The sequence below is a fragment of the Myxocyprinus asiaticus genome, chromosome 1 (assembly GCF_019703515.2).
Source record: "Myxocyprinus asiaticus isolate MX2 ecotype Aquarium Trade chromosome 1, UBuf_Myxa_2, whole genome shotgun sequence".
In the NCBI taxonomy this organism is placed as follows: Eukaryota; Metazoa; Chordata; class Actinopteri; order Cypriniformes; family Catostomidae; genus Myxocyprinus; species Myxocyprinus asiaticus.
In genome coordinates this window covers 49,195,851-49,216,005 of record NC_059344.1, presented here as the reverse complement: position 1 = coordinate 49,216,005, position 20,155 = coordinate 49,195,851, and the positions used below count along the sequence as shown (strand labels likewise).

At 37.9% G+C, this 20,155-nt stretch overlaps 1 protein-coding gene and 1 long non-coding RNA gene across 9 annotated transcripts in view; one reads left to right on the top strand and one right to left on the bottom strand.

Annotated features, from left to right (window-relative positions):
* Nucleotides 1–1,147: 1,147 nt before the first annotated feature.
* Nucleotides 1,148–7,096, bottom strand: LOC127447302 (uncharacterized). The gene is made up of 3 exons (XR_007898369.1): nucleotides 6,953–7,096; nucleotides 3,125–3,209; nucleotides 1,148–2,953 (listed from the first exon to the last, which is right to left on the bottom strand). It is a non-coding gene; the product is annotated as an uncharacterized LOC127447302 (long non-coding RNA).
* An 81-nt stretch (nucleotides 7,097–7,177) lies between these two features.
* Nucleotides 7,178–20,155, top strand: part of LOC127447184 (inositol hexakisphosphate and diphosphoinositol-pentakisphosphate kinase 1-like) — a 40,249-nt gene continuing 27,271 nt past the window's right edge. For 6 of the 8 annotated variants that reach the window (XM_051708881.1, XM_051708867.1, XM_051708850.1 and 3 more), the window contains exons 1-14: nucleotides 7,531–7,582; nucleotides 9,685–10,170; nucleotides 12,598–12,793; nucleotides 13,056–13,146; nucleotides 13,279–13,364; nucleotides 15,692–15,846; nucleotides 16,849–16,950; nucleotides 17,489–17,650; nucleotides 17,780–17,901; nucleotides 18,029–18,130; nucleotides 18,411–18,497; nucleotides 18,597–18,672; nucleotides 18,772–18,881; nucleotides 19,396–19,481. In XM_051708881.1, the coding sequence (XP_051564841.1) occupies nucleotides 10,021–10,170; nucleotides 12,598–12,793; nucleotides 13,056–13,146; nucleotides 13,279–13,364; nucleotides 15,692–15,846; nucleotides 16,849–16,950; nucleotides 17,489–17,650; nucleotides 17,780–17,901; nucleotides 18,029–18,130; nucleotides 18,411–18,497; nucleotides 18,597–18,672; nucleotides 18,772–18,881; nucleotides 19,396–19,481 (1,525 nt within the window). In that variant the 5' untranslated portion in view covers nucleotides 7,531–7,582; nucleotides 9,685–10,020. Of the gene's footprint in view, nucleotides 7,310–7,527; nucleotides 7,583–9,684; nucleotides 10,171–12,597; nucleotides 12,794–13,055; nucleotides 13,147–13,278; nucleotides 13,365–15,691; nucleotides 15,847–16,848; nucleotides 16,951–17,488; nucleotides 17,651–17,779; nucleotides 17,902–18,028; nucleotides 18,131–18,410; nucleotides 18,498–18,596; nucleotides 18,673–18,771; nucleotides 18,882–19,395; nucleotides 19,482–20,155 lie in introns of those variants that run through there. The other 2 variants (XM_051708832.1, XM_051708890.1) reach the window with 2 other exon arrangements.

The following is a 20,155-nucleotide window of genomic DNA, read 5'->3' as shown; positions in this document are numbered from 1 at the left end:
AATCATGACATGATCAATCTCAAATCAACAGCTCTAATTGAATGGTTTTGTCTGTTTTAAGACAATGTTGTATTTAGTAATAGGCTGTATATTCGCAAAACTCTTCACATTTGTACAGTCATAAGGGGAATGGATGTGAATACAATAAAATAAGTTTGGACATTTATTATACATTGAAGTTGGTTTGATTATTTTGAGGTCTCTGTGGTCCTTCCTGACTGAACAGGCTATTAAAATGTATTATTTTCATAATTTAAAAGGCAGTTACATTAGGTGAAAACACCCATTAATGGAATATTTCAGGTTCAATACAAGTTGAGCTCAATCAACAGCATTTGTGGCATAATGTTGATTACCACAAAAAAAGTAATTTCTACTTATCCCTCCTTTAAAAAAAGAAGAAGCAAAAAATAGAGGTTACAGTGAGGCACTTACAGTGGAGGGTTTAATGGCAGAAATGTGAAGCTTATAATTTTATGAAAGCACTTACATTAATTCTTCTGTTAAACCATGTATTATTTGAGCTGTAGTTTAAATCGTTTTTACGGTCGTTTTATGGTGTACAATGTTACGTTGTCATGGTAACAAAGTTGTAAAACTGGCTATAACTGTACTCAAAAAGATTTGTATGTGATTGTTTCACAATAAAATCATGTGAACACGCATATTGTTTACATCTTGTGGCTAAACTTTTAGAACTGAGTATTATAACGTTTACGGATTGGCCCCATTCACTTCCATTGTAAGTGCCTCCCGGTAACCAAGATTTTTGCTGTTTTTTGTTTTTGTTTTTTGTGAAAATTTACAAATAAAAATTAATTACTGAGGTATTCAGCATTACGCCAAAAATGCTTTCAATTTATCTTAACTTGTATTGAACCCGTAATATATGACGGCAAATCGATGGCAATAATCCGCGCGCGTTATTGACGCTCGCAAGCGCGATAGATTTAAGCTACGCGAGGTAAAAGGAAGGGGCGGGCACTTGCTGTTTTGTCTGTAACCTCAAATACCATTGGTTATTCCTTTTTCCAGGAAGTTAGTTGTGATTGGCTCCCTTTTATTTCTAAGAACCATAACAAACTAACCTGTTCTTCGCGGGACAAGGCTTCATCAAGGGACCTACTGCATGTGAGTCATTATTACTTTATTTGTAGCTAATTCTTCATATGATAACAGGGCTTATGTAATGTTATATAATGTAAGTACTGTGTATCTTTGCCAGACACTTTAAAAACAGGAAGCTGACCAGCTAATTGTTGCATTCCTGTGATGTATCTATAGAACTTTAAGAACTGCTATTTATTTATATATAATACACAATCTGACTTGTGTCATTGCAGTTGTAAGACACTTTATAATTATTTGAAAGGTTGTGAGCCCAGGAAAATAAATCATAGCCTTAGTAACAAGAGGATGCAACGTGTCTGCGTCTACATTGGTGACTTTAAACCACTGATTTTAAGTTGCTATATGGTGACTGTGTTTAGTTTGCATAATGTATGCCACTTTAGATTTAAAAAAAAAAAAAAAAAAAAAAAAAAGTAAATTAGTGTACATATAAGCATGCAATATAAATATTTTAGAGAAAGCATTTTTTGTTATCAGCCTAGATATTGCTGTCTTGTCAATATGAGTGGTTGATTGTTTTATTATGCTTCCCCTCCCTTGTACAAGGGTTCTTACCTACACGTCACCCACAGCTATGCTTTTAGGCCTAAACTGTGCCTAAATTGTAATTAATAGCTGTAGTTTACTACACCAGGGGCATTTTAGACTTCTTCACAGGATACTTTTCAGATGACTCTTTTTAGATCATTGCTGTCATACAAAAGCATAGCCAGCACCCATATCACCCTGTAGCTCAAGACTGGTTTTCTACTGAAGCTAAGCGGAGTTGAGTCTGGTCAGTACCTGGATGGGAGACATTGTGGGGTAAACTAAGTTTGCTGCTGGAAGAGGAATTAGGGAGCCCAGCAGGGGGTGCTCACCCTGTGGACTGTGTAGGTCCTAATGCCCCAGTATAGTGATGGGAACACTATACTGTAAAAAGGCACTGTCCTTTGGATGAGATGTTAAACTGTGGTCACTTCTGGAAAAAAGTAGGGCTGTAACACTGGTGTCCTGGCCAAATTCTCAATCATGGCCTCCTAATAATCCCCATCCATTAATTGGCTGTATCACTCTACTCTCTCCTCTCCACCAATAGCTGGTGTGTGGTGACTGTACTGGTGCACTATGGCTGCTGTTGCATCATCCAGGTGGATGCTGCACACTGGTGGTGGTTGAGGAGAGTCTCCTGTTCACTGTGTAAAGCGCTTTGAGTGTAGTGTCAGAAAAACGCTATATAAATGTAACGTTCATTCATTCAAATGTAGATGATTTAACTCTAAATGTGAGGGAACATAAACCACCTCAGAAAATTAATTTGTTGTTTTTTAACACATTTTCCAAGACTCAAATTCAATTTCACACTATTTTAAATACTGTTTTTATTTTTAATCTTACAGTTTCTCCCAAGAAAATAACGTAAAAGATATGACCATTTATTTCAAGGTCTGTGGCCTTCTCACAGTATGCCACGATGCTAGATAAAGATGGTTAAGTAATGCCAGAGCTTTTATTCCAAGTCACTTGACCTGAGTAATTGAATATTTGGCCCACTTACAGTCCCTACCCCCAGCCTCTCAAATATCTGTTGCCCCATAGAAAAAAAAAATTATATTTATGGGTTAAGATCACTAGGTGATCACTTATTACTTTATAATGTTTGTTGCTTGTTTCAGTTATATTTTGTCCTTTATTCTGCAGCACATTCTGAAGCACCATCTTTTGGTGAAACTTCTCTGTGAGAGAGCACTTTTGAGAACTCCACTTGACCTGGATTACATGGAGTTTGTGTGTCGCCAGCAGCTGTATCTCTTGACCGGCTCTCACTGAATCTGCCCTTCATCTGTAGAAACAACTCAAGACTGTTTAAAAAAACTGAAGCCCTTGTGGCCTTATACTACACATAAAGCAATAAAACAATATTATTGTGGTCAATGATAATTATGAAATTCCAATGTGATACAGAAGTGCAATATTTAATTAAATGACATTTTACTCAACACGATTTACTTACCAATCTGAGATATTGAACAAGAGTCATTAGCTAGAGTGCTGTGTAAAGGGGAAACAACATGCCAAGCAGGATCCTTCAACTTGGCCTAACATGCATGAAAAGGGAAACCATTATTAGGCCCAACATAGAAAACTAAATGGCAAGTAAACAGCATGTACAGTATATGGTATAAAATGGTGAGAGAAATTAATAGTAAAAATTGGCTTATTAAAATACAGTATATGCCTAGGACAAACATGAACCAAGATACTACAGTACATGTAGTACAGTACATCTTTAATCACTGAGATCGTTCGTTCTTCACTGTCTTCTGGTTTGGTTCCTATATCATTCAAAACTGCTTCAATATCCCCAATACTCAAGAAACCAGGGGCAGATCCTACTAATTTGGATTATTTTCATCCAATTTCTAATTTACTGTTTATTTAAATTTTTTTGGAAAGGAGTGTTGCAGTTCAGATTTATGACTATCTTTCAGCTAATAATTTATTTGAACAATTTCAATCGGGTTTCCATCCACATCATAGTATGGAAACCGCTCTTGTCAAAATTACTAATGATCTGCTGTTGGCTGCGGATTCTGGTCAGCTGTCTATACTCATTCTCCTTGATCTGAGTGCGGCCTTTGATACGATCTCACATAACATCCTCCTAGACAGGCTGGTCTCAGTTGGAATTACGGGCACCCCCGTCTTGGTTTCGATCGTATCTTTCTGGTCGCACTCAGTTCATACAATTCAAAAATTTTAGATCTAAATCATCACAAGTTATCACTGGCGTTCCACAAGGCTCAGTTTTGGGCCCTCTTCTATTTATTATTCATTTACTGCCCCATGGTCATATATTTAGGAAACATGGTGTCAATTTTCACTGCTATGCCGATGACACCCAGCTCTACCTGTCTTCCAAGCACACTTCTTCCCTTCCTCCGCCCTCTCTGTCCAGCTGTTTATCTGAAATTAAAAACTGGTTCTCAACTAATTTTCTCAAATTAAATTGTGCAAAAACTGAAATTCTCCTTGTAGGCACCAAATCTATTTTGGCAAAAACTGATAGTTTTTCTGTGACTATCGATCAGTCCACTGCTTCTCTTTCTTCACAGGTTAAGAGTCTGGGTGTCGTCCTTGATAGCACCTTATCCTTTGAAGCCCATGTTAATAATATAACTCGCTCTGCATACTTTAATTTACGCAATATTAATCATCTTCGTCCCTCTCTCACATTGAAGAGCACTGCCATTCTCATTCATGCACTGGTTACATCCCGTATTGATTACTGCAGTGCTCTCCTCTCTGGTCTTCCTTCCAAACTTCTTCATAAACTTCAGCTGGTCCAGAACTCAGCTGCACGAATCATTTCTAGAACCCCCTCTACTGAACACATTTCACCTGTTCTTCAACATCTGCATTGGCTTCCGGTTAAGTACCGAATTGATTTCAAAATCTTGCTTCTTACATACAAGGCCTTAAATAATCTTACTCTTTCATACCTCCCCAATCTTTTTCATATCTATACACCTACTCGTACCCTCAGATCTTCCTCATCAACTCTTCTTGTCATACCACATATTCGTCCGAACACTATGGGGTCTAAAGCCTTTAGTTATACTGCCACTTACTTATGGAATTCCCTTCCACTGGACATTCGTAACAGTGAAAATCTTAATACTTTTAAATCTCGTCTTAAAACTCACCTTTTTAAACAGGCTTTTTTTATGACTGTGTATGCACTGAGTTCATTCTTTGTATTTTCCAATGTTTTATTGTATATCATATTATTGTTTGCTTAATGTTGTTATTGTTAATGCTTTCAAGGATGACTTTGTTGTGTTCAGTTTGTAAGGTGACCTTGAGTGTCGTGAAAGGCGCCTATAAATAAAATGTATTATTATTATTATTATGTAACAAGGTGTTTTAGGATCAAAGGACAGGATCAAACAGATGACCATACAAAACGAATAATGTTAAACTAAAATGTTGAATAACCAGCAGCCTATGTTCTCTGCACGTACCTCCCCTGTTGATCAGCCGATTTGCCACTTGTTACTGGAGTAATACAATTTATAAAAGATAAACGGTTCGATGTAGTTCTACCCAACATCACAGGAATGCAACATCTAGCTAGTAAACTGTAGTAAACGTACTGTTTTTGTGTCTGGCAAAGATAAACTTTATATACAGGTGCATCTCAATAAATTAGAATGTCGTGGAAAAGTTCATTTATTTCAGTAATTCAACTCAAATTGTGAAACTCGTGTATTAAATAAATTCAATGCACACAGACTGAAGTAGTTTAAGTCTTTGGTTCTTTTAATTGTGATGATTTTGGCTCACATTTAACAAAAACCCACCAATTCACTATCTCAAAAAATTAGAATATGGTGACATGCCAATCAGCTAATCAACTCAAAACACCTGCAAAGGTTTCCTGAGCCTTCAAAATGGTCTCTCAGTTTGGTTCACTAGGCTACACAATCATGGGGAAGACTGCTGATCTGACAGTTGTCCAGAAGACAATCATTGACACCCTTCACAAGGAGGGTAAGCCACAAACATTCATTGCCAAAGAAGCTGGCTGTTCACAGAGTGCTGTATCCAAGCATGTAAACAGAAAGTTGAGTGGAAGGAAAAAGTGTGGAAGAAAAAGATGCACAACCAACCGAGAGAACCGCAGCCTTATGAGGATTGTCAAGCAAAATCGATTCAAGAATTTGGGTGAACTTCACAAGGAATGGACTGAGGCTGGGGTCAAGGCATCAAGAGCCACCACACACGGACATGTCAAGGAATTTGGCTACAGTTGTCGTATTCCTCTTGTTAAGCCACTCCTGAACCACAGTCAACATCAGAGGCGTCTTACCTGGGCTAAGGAGAAGAAAAACTGGACTGTTGCCCAGTGGTCCAAAGTCCTCTTTTCAGATGAGAGCAAGTTTTGTATTTAATTTGGAAACCAAGGTCCTAGAGTCTGGAGGAAGGGTGGAGAAGCTCATAGCCCAAGTTGCTTGAAGTCCAGTGTTAAGTTTCCACAGTCTGTGATGATTTGGGGTGCAATGTCATCTGCTGGTGTTGGTCCATTGTGTTTTTTGAAAACCAAAGTCACTGCACCCGTTTACCAAGAAATTTTGGAGCACTTCATGCTTCCTTCTGCTGACCAGCTTTTTAAAGATGCTGATTTCATTTTCCAGCAGGATTTGGCACCTGCCCACACTGCCAAAAGCACCAAAAGTTGGTTAAATGGCCATGGTGTTGGTGTGCTTGACTGGCCAGCAAACTCACCAGACATGAACCCCATAGAGAATCTATGGGGTATTGTCAAGAGGAAAATGAGAAACAAGAGACCAACAAATGCAGATGAGCTGAAGGCCACTGTCAAAGAAACCTGGGCTTCCATACCACCTCAGCAGTGCCACAAACTGATCACCTCTATGCCCCGCCGAATTGAGGCAGTAATTAAAGCAAAAGGAGCCCCTACCAAGTATTGAGTACATATACAGTAAATGAACATACTTTCCAGAAGGCCAACAATTCACTAAAAATGTTTTTTTTATTGGTCTTATGATGTATTCTAATTTTTTGAGATAGTGAATTGGTGGGTTTTTGTTAAATGTGAGCAAAATCATCACTATTAAAAGAACCAAAGACTTAAACTACTTCAGTCTGTGTGCATTGAATTTATTTAATACACGAGTTTCACAATTTGAGTTGAATTACTGAAATAAATGAACTTTTCCATGACATTCTAATTTATTGAGATGCACCTGTAGTATGAAATCAGCCCTGTTAAATGGAAGGGGAAAAAATAGCAACAAATAAAGTAATAATGACTCACATGCAGTAGGTCCCTTGATGAAGTGATGTCTCACAAAGAACAGGTTAGTTTGTTATGGTTCTTCGTAATAAAAGGGAGCCAATCACAACTGATTTCCGGGAAAGGGGACTAACCAATGATATTTGAGGTTACAGACAAAACAGCAAGTGCCCGCCCCACGACTGACAAAATTAAAAGGTTCGCTGGAGAGTTTGAAGAGGGATTTCTTCGCGCGCGAGAGTTTGTATTGCATGCGCAAGATGCGCGCGATGGTTTAAAACGAGCGCGCGAGTTGTTGGCTTTAATCTATCTGGCGTGCGAGCGAGCGACAGACAGACAATAACGCGCGTGGATTATTGCCATTGATTTGCCACCATAGTAGGTAACATTCCTGAAATACTGAAAAAAAAAACTGTTGCATCGCAGACGCACTGTATATTTTGGCATGCTAGCTGCTGCCACATAGAGTGCATTGTATCGAATATAATGCCTTCATATCGCCTCGTACATAAAGTCTCAGCAAATGCTGCTCTCTCATTGGCTAAACACTATGTTTATTTTCGCGTCCGAAATCAAGTTAGGTTTCATTTGCAACCTGTCAAATCCGAGGACATCTGTGAAACCGTCATCGCCGCCTCGCATTTTTACGTAGTAAGTCGTCATTCGAAAAAAAATGCTGTTTAGCTCCGCGTTATGGCACGAAACTAAACAGCTATGATATTTGTGAAACTGAGTCTAATCTGCTTCGGTTGTCATGTTGTTGAGCTAAAAACAGAAGAAAAGTGTCTTGTTTACACCGAGCTAACGAATAGCCGTGTCGCTAGCTAGCGCGAGCCCACACAGGCTACTCACGTCTTCCCTTACATATTTATAAATGGCAAGTGGCAAGCAAATTTTTTTTATACATTTCTTTTATTTGTTTTTCTTTGTTGCTTTCAGCGTTTTATGTGCATGTTGTCATGTAATGGGTGTTATGCTTGATTGCTCATATTTATCAAACTCTGCATCAGCACATTCTGTGCTTTGCACGTATGTACAATGTGATATTTCAAACTGATCATTATTTGTAATTGAGTGCATTGTATCGAATATAGATTATGCAAATATAGGGCTAATGTCCAGGTTATGTTTTTGCTCCTTAACCAGTTGAACAGGTGTTTGAGCTCGTAATATTTTAAAATTCTAATGCTTTGTGCAGCTGAGGGATAATCGTGTTAAGTACAGAACCAGCTTTACCCTAAATAACATATGTGCCACGAGCATAATGGCCAGTTGGGAATAACTGGATCAATGCAGAGTTTGTTTGTTTTTCAAAGGATGGTAATAGACCAATAAAGAAGAAAATTTGTCATTTTAAATTTCCATTTTAACCATAGATCATTAATTCTAACCAATGCCTTAAAGGGATAGTTCAACCCCCCCCCCCCCAAAAAAAAAAGACAAATTTTGTCATCATTTTCTCATGCTCATGCTGTTCTAAACATGTATGACTTTCTTCCATGGAACACAAAATGAGATGTCAGGCAGATTGCCTTAATCACCCTTTCCTTGCAATTTATGGGAAAAAGACATTCTTTTGTATTTCACAGAAAAAAGAAAGTCATATGGATTTTTGGAGCAACATTAGGGTGAGTAAATGATGAGGAATTTTCATTTTTGGGTGAACTTCCTTTTAAACAAGTAAAAGCTATGTATGTTTGGGTCTAACAGTGTACATTTACAGGAATAGTTCACCCAAAAAATGACATTACTCTCATCATTTACTCACCCTCATGCCATCCCAAATTTGTATGACTTTCTTTTTTCTATAGAACACAAAATAAGATTTTTTTTAAAGAATATCTGAGCTCTGTAGGTCCATTCAATGCAAGTGAAAGGTTTCCAGAACGATAAAATATTTGATAAAAAAATGACTTAAATATTGATCTGTTTCTCACCCACACATCATATCACTTCAGAAGACATGAATTAAACCACTGGAGGCATGTGGATTACTTTTATGCATATACTTTTTATAGCTTCAAAGTTCTGGTAACCACTCACTTGCATTGAATGGACCAACAGGGCTGAGATAATATTAATATTACTCAAGTTAATTATTTAAAATAATTCCATATCAAGGTTTATGTATCAACTGACGTTAAAGGTGTTGAAAGCGTTTTTGTGTGTGTGTGTTTGTGTTTGTGTATGAAATAAGTGGAAAATGTCCCTATTCCCTGAAAGATATCAATGAAATAGGTTCAATGAAACATCACACTGTAGCGGCACTAGTTTCTGTAAATGGTGACAAAAAAATGGCAACGGGCCGCGGTCAGTTTGATGGTCGTCAATACAAGTTTAAGTTTAAGGTTGTGTATTTTTCTACCGTTGCTTTTTGCTACGTGAAGATCTAGAACTATTAAAATCGCCTACTGCACCTTTAAGCGTAAAGTGGGGGTTCATCTAGTTTGCAACATCTTACATGTTGTTTTTTTTATGGCGCAAATTTATTTTTAAATCTCTGAGAACAGACCCTGTGGCCAGTCTAGAGAATTTGCTAACATGAGGGCATAAGCTGTAACATGATTGCAGGGATGATAATTACAATTGGCTGCTTAATTCTGTCTGTTTACAGGGTCTGCAGTAACCATCAGCCAATCCTTTTTGAGCTGAAACGAACATCAGGCTTCTTACACATGTCAGATTTTACATGTCTATTGGCTCACTGGATCTCTTACCTATTTAGCATGATTATGTTTGTTTGTTTTTTATAGGAAAGAAGATGCTATATTTGATCATTCTGTTCACTCTGTGAGGAGCTGGAGAAAGATCCTTTGTGAAATAAGCTTGGAGAAAAAAACAACCTACTGTAAGAAAAAATGAGTCATCAGTCTGCCACTTCACATCCATCTCAGTAACTATTTACCTGCACTTGGGCAATCCTCATCCAACCTGCCTCCAACCACACTCACAAGCACTCTGCCAGTGACCCCACTGCTGCTCCTGCAGGCTGGGTACGGAGCTGGTCTGGCCGTGTGCCCCTCCAGCTCTGCGTGTTAGTGTGAGATGGAGCGGCAGGAAGCAGTGGGTCACTGCCGCTGTGGACTGTAATGTCAGAACCCAGCAGCCCCGGTGAGAGCCAGCGCGGCGCTCCCAGATTCTTCGTGGGCTGCGCAGAGGATGAGAGCGAGGGTCTGGACGATTTCGCCAGCATGAGGACAGAAATAGAGCTGTACGAAGATGACCTGGAGGACAACTCGGTATGGATTGAGTGCAGAACAATTAAGGGTCTGGCCTAAAGGTGGTGTAGGTAACCACAGTTAATGTGGTGGACATCCATAACAGACATCATATAATCACTCTCTTGTAGTGGTCGACCGTTAGGGGAGTGTTACAGAATTTTCTTAGTCTTTCCTTACTACGATGGGCCCAGACATAGAGGCTACAAGAGTTCAAAATGAATAAAATTCCAGATGCAGTTTATTGTTCAACCAAAATTCCTTTATTAATCTGAAAAAATGAAAATTTGGTGCAGAATGTGGGACTTTTAACTGTAAACATGCCAAAAACAAACAAGGGGCTCACATTTTGAAATTATGGAGACTTTACAATGTCCATTAAAATGCTCTATATTTAAGTCCTTACCAAATTACGTTTTTTATAGCCTATATATTTGTCAAATGAAGAGTTTTGTATATATAGATATTTCACCAGATGAGGTTTAATAAGAAATAAGGGTTATTTTTATTAATTATTATTATAAGACATTAAGTTGGAGACACGATGTATGTGCTGACGGGGCACATCTCCATATAGTTGCATTTTTCTTTGCATGTCCTCGCTTCAATGTAGAACACTTGATCATATAATTAATATAACAAAATAAGCATTGAAGTGAAGATAAAAATATGGAAGAATATGGTCAACGATGAAAGATTTAGATACAACCAATCCCTGTTAATCACAAATAAAAACTATTGCTATAGATTTTTGCCGATAACTGATAGTCCCAAAAAGGGATATCTTAGCACTGATTAATTGGTAAAACTGATATCTCAGTCTACCTCTACTCTCTTGTTCCCTGTTCCACTTGTTCCAACTACAATCCAGTACACATTGTTAAATTGCAAACTTTTCAATGTGACGAATAGTTGACTATGGGCCGTTACTCTTGAGGTGACCGTTATAGGAATAGTTAACCCAAAAATGAAAATTCTCTCATCATTTACTCACCTTCATGCCATCCCAGATGTGTATGACTTTCTTCAGCAAAACACAAATGAAGATTTTTAGAAAAGTATCGGCTTTATTGGTCCAAACAATGCAAGTGAATGGTGATCAGCCCTTTGAAACTCTAAAAATCACATAAAGGAAACAAATGTAACCCTCAAGACTCAAATTGTAAACACTATATCTTCATAAGTATATATACATATCTTCAGAAGTGAAATAATAGGTGTGGGTGTGAAACAGAACAATTTTTAAGTCCTTTTTTACTCTAAATCTCACGTTAACTTTAACTTTCAGATGTAAAAGTGAAGCTAAACAGGCACCATATGTGACTTTCAGATGTAAAAGTGAAAATAGAGATTTAGAGTAAAAAGGGACTTACATTTTTATCTGTTTCTCACCCACACCTATTATATTGCTTCTGAAGATATGGATTTAACCACTGGAGTCTTATGGATTACTTCTATGTTTCCTTTATGTGATTTCTAGAGCTACAAAGGTCTGATCACCATTTATTTGCATTGTATGGATCAACAGATCTCAGATATTCTTCTAAAAATCTTTGTTTGTGTTCTGCAGAAGAAAGAAAGTCATACACATCTGGGATGGCATGAGGGTCAATACACGATGAGATAATTTTCATTTTTCAATTATTCAATGACCCAAAGTCAATTATTCTGCTGATGCCACAGTTACCACAAGTACAGCATGTTTATTTCAAGAAATGTTGTTGTTGTTGTTTTCTCGTAAAATGCAGCTGTTTTTAGAACTACTTCATGACACTTCTGTGAAAGTGGCTTGCTTAGAAACAGCTCAGCTGCGTTTACCAGTGGTAAAGTGATGCACAACTGATATTTAGTCAACTCACCTAGATCTACTTCACTGCTATACAGATTATAATTAATCAACACTCTTGGAATGTGTAACGGCCAATCAGAATCAAGTTTTCAATAATGCCATGGTATAAGATTTTATTTTATTTTTTTAGTTATTTTAGATTTTTTTTGTTATGCAGTGCCTGCTGAAAAGACCATCTTAGACAAGATTATTTATGCTGGTTAGTTGTGGTTTGGTGCTGGTCTAGCTGGTAGACCAGCATAGCCTTGGTGTTTGTTCACTAGCTGGGAAAGCTCATCAACCAACATGGTGTTTCTGGTGAAGCCAGTAGACCAAGGCATTTTGCTGGTTAAGCCAATGAATAAGCTTGGTGATGACACCAGCATCCAAAACACAACATATGTTGGTCTTTTCAGCAGGTATATGTCTCATATCTTCCTGTAAATCATTCTAAACTCTACTCCGCCATTGAAGTGTTCTTTGTCAAGGTCTGTACACAGGAGTTGGGCAACCTACGCACTCTCGACACTGCGGTAGCAATCTTGCTGCCTTCATGCATCAGAGTTCGGAATGTTTTGGTAAAGATATGTCTCGCTTAAATCCCTGCTATCTCTGTCAAGCCTCCAGAGCATCAGATCGTGGTGGGGATTTGCTGTATGATGAAGAAATCGAAGTCCAAACCCATGACTCAGATCTTGGAGCGTCTTTGTAAGTTTGAGTACATCACCGTGGTCATCTTTCCGGAGGATGTCATACTCAATGAGCCGGTGGAAAAGTGGCCGCTCTGCGACTGCCTGATCTCCTTTCACTCTAAAGGTATGTCTTGCACTCTGTATGAACTTGCCCTTTTGAGCTGGTCTTAGATCAGGTTTCTCCACTGAAATTCTAACCATAAAATGAGAATGAAATAATGAACCAGTTGTTGATGGCAGTTACCTAACATTCTGCATCACTTATCCAATATAACACAGTGAATCTTGTGTTGTGTAAATATACCTGATAGGAAATCTACACATTTGTTAATGCATGTATATGTCTTTAACGAGTCATTTCCACACTGTACTTTCTCTTGAATTAGGCTTCCCACTGGATAAGGCAGTGAGTTATGCAAAGCTTCGTAACCCTCTGCATATCAATGACCTTAATATGCAGTATTACATACAGGACAGGTATTCCTTTTAATTCACCATATTTTTTACAAGTCAAATCGCAGGTTTGCATATTACCTTATGTTTACAGACATTTCAGCATTCAGTATGATTATTTCTAAAACTTTTCAGTCATTTTTTATCATCTTTTAGGAGGGAAGTATATCGTATTCTGCAAGAGGAGGGGATAGATCTGCCACGTTACGCTGTGTTAAATCGTGACCCTGACAAACCTGAAGGTCAGTCAATGCTTGACATGGAGCAGTTTGTTTATGTTTGTTATGTAGGTGCTGATGTGTTGTTGTAGAGGTGGTCAAATGCAAATATCTACCACACATGTGACTTCACATTGTGGAGGAAGTAGAGAATGAGTCATTTTGGCAGCTTGGTTTAACAAATGTTCTGTTTGCGGTGAGGAGGAAGTTTTGAGTTCTGAAACTTGCCGTATGTTTTTATATACAACAAACTCTTACATGTCAAAAGATTAAGGTATATTTAATTCCTCATGTCATGACTCCTTTAAAATGAGGCTAGGTATCATCAATGTGCATGAGCAGAGGCAAAGCTTTCAGTTTTTCATCCTTTTTTCCACAATGACAGCCACTCTCTTATGTCTTGTGCCATAGTCATTACTATGGCAACCAAATTAGATTGACTCCACTGATTGAACAAAGAGATGTGATTTTATTACGTGCAAAATGACAGTGTGGACAGTCTATTCTCAATCTCAGTTCTGAAAAGAATGGATTTAAAAAAAACAGTTCAGACTAGGGATATGCGGAACGACTAATTTCACTGACATTTAAATGAAAATGTTGGAGTCGACTAGTATAAAAAGTAAGAATCAGTCAAAATATATTGTTTGTTTATGTGACCCATTTAAAATACTGAATCTATTCCAATAGTCATATCCGACACTAAATTCTGCTGAAAAGGGACATTTATCTGCAACATACTTGCCTTGTATTGTGATCATTGTATGTACATTAAATTTAGAACATGACACACATTCACTGAATCAGTGTTAGCGAATACAGGCATATTTATGAAAACAATTGAATGAATAGGCAGTTCAGGACTAATAGAGCAAACGTAACTGCCTGTTCTAAATGGACTTCACCAAGTAAAAGTTACTTAACATATGAAAACAGTCAGGACACTGAAAATAATTAACATGAGGCAAATCTACTAGAGAGAAAAATAATTCACGACGTGCATAGGCTCTAATCTGACAGCTCTTCGGTTAAAAAACTTAAACCGTTACAGTTACGATGTAAAAACAATAGCTATAGGATAGAAAAAAATAGGACATGAGAAATGTACAATAAACCAAATATATTGTCTTAAACATGACGTGCACACAGAATAAAAGATAGTTTAACCAGTTAAGGAGTCGACACATTGTTGAAAATTGCCTTCTTGATCAGCAAAGTAAAAAAAAAAAAATTAATGCTTAGCTTAAAACAATCATTTTCTAGGCTACTTAATCAAAGCATACATTTTTGACAAACAGAATTAACATGTCAACATGGCCCGGTGAAAGACGAGACCTGACTCACCTGAGGCATTTATCCTGCACTTGAAAAACCCTGCATGGTGGGAAAAGAACTTGCAAGAGCGCACAGATTTAAAGAAGACTCAAATGTGAAAACATCCATAGCGACTTGCAAGCCAGCATTTCGGAAATCCGCTTCCCGCACCACCACCGAATTGATTTCTATAGCTTCTTAGCTTGTCTTGTGAGAGAACATTTTCTATGTGTGTCGCGTGTGAGAGAGGGAAAAAGCATGCACGGCCTGAGTTGAAATGAAACTTTGTATACATCTGCTCCATATATCCTCTTTTTTTTTTATTATTATTATTTTTTTAAATATTTGTTGTATTAATTATATTTAAAATATGTGGCATTAACATGACCATAATTTAAGGGCAGCCTTTGTAAAATGATAAAGCCAAAGGTAAATGTATAAAAATGTTGAACAGTTTAATGGGGAAAAATATTGACCAACTAGTAATTCCAGTGTCAACTAGCTGCATCAGAACCATTTAGTCAACTGGTTGACAAGTCTCACACATCCCTAGTTCAGACTTGGATGCAGTTTGAACAAAGCCCTAAAAGTTTTTTATTTTTTTCTGATATCTTTGAAACAGCTCTCTTCTTGTTATTTGATTGCTTGAATACCTTATCGTTCAGTAGAATAATTTGCCAAATTATCCGAGTGTCCTGCTTAGTCTTTGCCCTTATTCATTTTAGTCTTTGAGAAAATATAACCCCTTATGTAGAGCAATTTTAAAGTGTTTTATAGGCCAAAGGTACAAACATTGCTCTGAGACCTGTGTTGTGACCGTCTGGCATCCACTGAGCCATTATGTCCTTGGCAACTATGACAGCTCCCTAAGGACTGATACCTTAATCTCTCCTCTAAACAAATTACAATCATAGAGCTTAATTTACTCAGCTATAAATCCACATTACAATCATATCTCAGATGTTGAAAATGTTGTTTCCATTTATTGGAACACTGTATTCATCGGCCTTTACTTTGCTTCCTGTGATTTGCCACAGAGTGCAACCTGATTGAGGGAGAAGACCAAGTTGAAGTTAACGGTGAAGTGTTTCTCAAACCCTTCGTAGAGAAGCCAGTTTCTGCAGAGGACCATAATGTGTACATCTATTACCCAACCTCAGCTGGTGGAGGCAGCCAACGCCTCTTCAGAAAGGTCTATCTTTAAGCAATAGCTCCCTGTTATCTGTCTTACAGAGGTTTAGTTGCAGCCCTCTCAGTCATAGAGGCGCATCATCTGTTGCAAGTCCCGAAATAGAGCAGACTTTGATGCCGTGAATCCAAAATAAACATGCTGATGTTTTGTGTTGGCCTCCCCTGTCAGCTGTTTTTAAAGGAAAAGATATAATTACAGAATTTAATGCTACAATCAGTGTTGGGGTGTAACTTAAATTAGCGGTGCTACTCACTTAATTCGATTTTTCAGTAGCATGTCAGTGGCTTGTCTGTTTTCAAAATAGTGTATCTTTTCCACTAACATGAAATTTTTTCTGACAAGTAGCGAAGTAGCGTGACAAATTGTTACATCACTGTTTATCATATCACATTGTGTTGTACATGCAGCTTTAAAACCAAAAAAGAGAAATAAAGTAGCTTTGTGATTTAAATGAACTTAAGTCATCGCTCAATGCTGTTCCCAGAAGTGCATGGCATCGTAAATATTTTTTTGTTGCAAATTACATAAATCCATATGTATGTGATTCAGTTATATAAATTAGGGTGTTTTTTTTTTTTAGTTAATTTAGTTTTAGTAGTATTAGTAGTAATATAAATATATGTGTTAATGTTTGATGCTCTTCAAAAATCCTTGCTGTTTTTTGTGCCAGACTGCACTGATTAAAATAAGAAGTATAATCAGATAGTTATATAATTTAAAATTTGCCATTTTAAATAGTGTTGCTGTAATTAGCTTAGTAACTACATTTCTTTAGTAACTTGTAGTGTAGCTATCTACTTCAAAAGGGAAGCTTCAGTGTAGTTTAACTACTTCAAATTATGACAAACTTGAAGCTTTTCAAGCTACAGTTTCAAAGTAGCTTCCCCAATATGGGCTAAAGTGTTGTGTGAACTTAAGTTTATTAACTAGACACATGGATTCAATGAAAGTTCACAATTTGGAGTAGAAAAACATTTGAGTGTAAATGCATTTCTGTTTCAGATTGGAAGCAGAAGTAGTGTTTACTCTCCAGAGAGCAGTGTGAGGAAAACAGGCTCCTATATTTATGAAGAGTTCATGCCAACTGATGGCACAGATGTGAAGGTACTAAATAATTGACCCACTTTGCCACCCAGAGATTGTATTAACCTGTTTGTCTTGCTCTGTTAGAGAAATGATTTGTTTTCTTACACCCTGTCTACACCGGGCACATCCGTTGATGCGACTTGACCGTTGACAAGGGCTTGAGGATGTCTACACTGGACGCTTCGACATGAACATTCTAAACCATATAATTTGTGTAGTAGCGCCAGTGCGTGCAACGCAAAATGGAACGGGACACCCGTTTATTGTCACCGCGACAGACGCGGCGACAATATGGATGGACGCTTCCAGTGTAGACAGCATCATTGATTATAATGGGGTTCTATTGCTTTTGATGCGATGCTTGCGTCCAGTGTAAACGGGGTGTTCGATTTCTTTACCCAAACCGTTTTACCCAATGGAGCCAATGTTTGGTGCTCGTTATACTGTATGAGCAAATGTTTCTGAAAACCTTTGTGGCTTTTATAACTCTCCTTCATAAATCAGGTAAGAAACGTCCTATTATCTTTAGCTTAAGTGCGTTTTTGTTTTGTTACAGGTGTATACAGTTGGGCCAGATTATGCTCATGCAGAGGCACGCAAGTCCCCTGCTTTGGATGGAAAAGTTGAGCGAGACAGTGAAGGCAAAGAAATCCGTTACCCGGTCATGCTCACTGCTATGGAGAAACTTGTGGCCCGCAAAGTCTGTCTGGCATTTAAGGTCAGACAATTTGCTCAGTTTTCAATTTCCCAAGAGGTTTCTGGTCAAATATATTTAAAAGGGCTTTAGGGTTTCATGCTAGTCATTTCCAGGTTGGTTAAAAACTAATCATGTTGATTTTGTTTGTAGCAAACAGTGTGTGGATTTGACCTCCTCCGTGCTAACGGCCACTCATATGTCTGCGATGTCAACGGCTTTAGCTTTGTGAAGAATTCCATGAAATACTATGATGACTGTGCTAAGATTCTAGGGTAAATCAAGCTTTATGATTATCAGATAAGGTTCAAAATGTTTGTATTTTAAACAATATTACGGTTGCAAAATACATCATGCATGAGTTGTTTGTGTTGAGTTTGGCCTGAATGTTCTCTCTTTCAGAAATATTGTGATGAGGGAGCTAGCTCCTCAGTTCCAGATCCCTTGGTCTATACCTACAGAAGCAGAGGACATTCCAATTGTCCCCACTACGTCAGGCACCATGTACGTATCACATGCCACACTGACTCTTTGCCCTTTGGCTTGTTATAGTTGTCTGGGCAATCCATTATTACAGTAGGACTTCAATTCCATCTTGTTTCTTCATATTAATAATGACCTCTGCAAACACAAAGCAACAAGATTACAGAAAACTTGCTTGTGGTTTGCTTTTTGGTTTTGCTAAATAAACCAAAGGTACATTGTATGCCACTTGCAATGTTCTTGCTGTAATACCATATTTTGTAGAATCAGAATGACTTTTGTTTTGGTTCTCTCTGTTTAGGATGGAGCTGCGCTGTGTGATCGCTGTGATCCGTCATGGAGATCGCACACCAAAGCAGAAGATGAAGATGGAAGTGCGGAATCCCATGTGAGCTCCTTTCATCTACTTAATAAATAATTTACTCGAATAGTAATTGTCCAAATAGCACCAAAAAAAATAAATCATTGTGCTTTTTCCTTTATACAGGTTTTTCGAGCTTTTTGAAAAATACGGTGGGTACAAAACAGGCAAGCTAAAGCTGAAGAAACCCAAACAACTACAGGTAACCGGATCATAAATTCTGTACTTTTTTAGTTGCATTTACTTTATTGTCAGAATTTGATGGCAGAACCTCTCCATATGTGTTTTGCCATCCCCACAGGAAGTATTGGACATTACAAGGACACTCTTGGCAGACATGGGTCAGCATACTGACTGCGAGATTGAAGAGAAGAAGTCCAAACTTGAACAACTGAAGACTGTTTTAGAAATGTAAGTTAATGTCAGATATTAACTGGGTCATGCTAACTGGCACACTTGCAGTATGCCTTAGTGGCCTCCTTTCATTCTTTTGACATGTTATGACATATTTTCCAAAGGAATAGCTACATGGCTCTCAGTCGAAGCGTTGATTATAAAACTTGTTCAGAGTTGCTTTGGTTTATAATCACATTTTTATAATGGTGGCAGCTTTGCTGCTGTACCCTACTTTTGAAAGCAGGCTACCAGGCAAAAAAAAGCATTTAATAATTGATAGGCTCAATTATTATGTAAACAGCATTACTTTCATTCCATCCATGTGGACACATCTTACAATAAAATGTTACAATAAATTTAAAACACAGTACTTTCATATTTCTAGTTTATCAAATGAGATGTCTCTAATGTTTCTTAAAGGAGATTAAATTTGTGGATATTGCATATGAACACCATGCTCATTGATATTGCCAACATGCTGTATTTCTGTCTCTTTTCTAAAGTTTTGTGGGGGGGGGGTGATTTCCAGGTATGGCCATTTCTCTGGAATCAATAGGAAAGTGCAGCTAACCTACCTTCCTCATGGACGGCCAAAAACATCCAGTGAGGAAGAAGGTACAAGTCTAAAATAACTCATAACCTGACTTGTCAAAAATTTTCCATTGTACACTGTGGTAGACAGATTTTAACACTAGGTGTGATTTTCCCAAAATGAATCATTGTGACACTGCTGGGGCCTCTTTAAAACAATGACACTTTTCGCAAAGCAGGAGAATACAGTTATCAGTCCTGTTTTAGAATGCTAAATTATGTTCTGTTCATACCCAATTCAGTTAGCTTTGAGAGTGAGAACCACATTCTGTAAATGTAGTGACTCCCAAAGGTGAAAGTTCACCTGAAAATTAGAATGGTCCTCAGTTACTCACCCTCATATTGTGATAGTCACACCTGTTAGTAAATACTGTTGTCAATCCCAATGTAGCCTTAGTAATGTGAAACCCTCATGGGTTTCGTAATTTGATTTAGCCAAATGGCATGTGTTCCTGGATCAATATCCTTTGGTGGTCCTAGAACAACAATCCTATCAACCAGTCAGATTTTAGGGGTAGCTTAAGGGTTATTGTGAGGTTGAGTTTAGGGCTGTGGTTAGGGGCTTCAGCAGCATTCTTAAGAACCAGTGATGTTCCCGCAGGGGCCTGGGTAGCTCAGTGAGTAAAGACGCTGGCTACCACCTCTGGAGTCACAAGTTCGAATCCAGGGCATGCTGAGTGACTCCAGCCAGGTCTCCT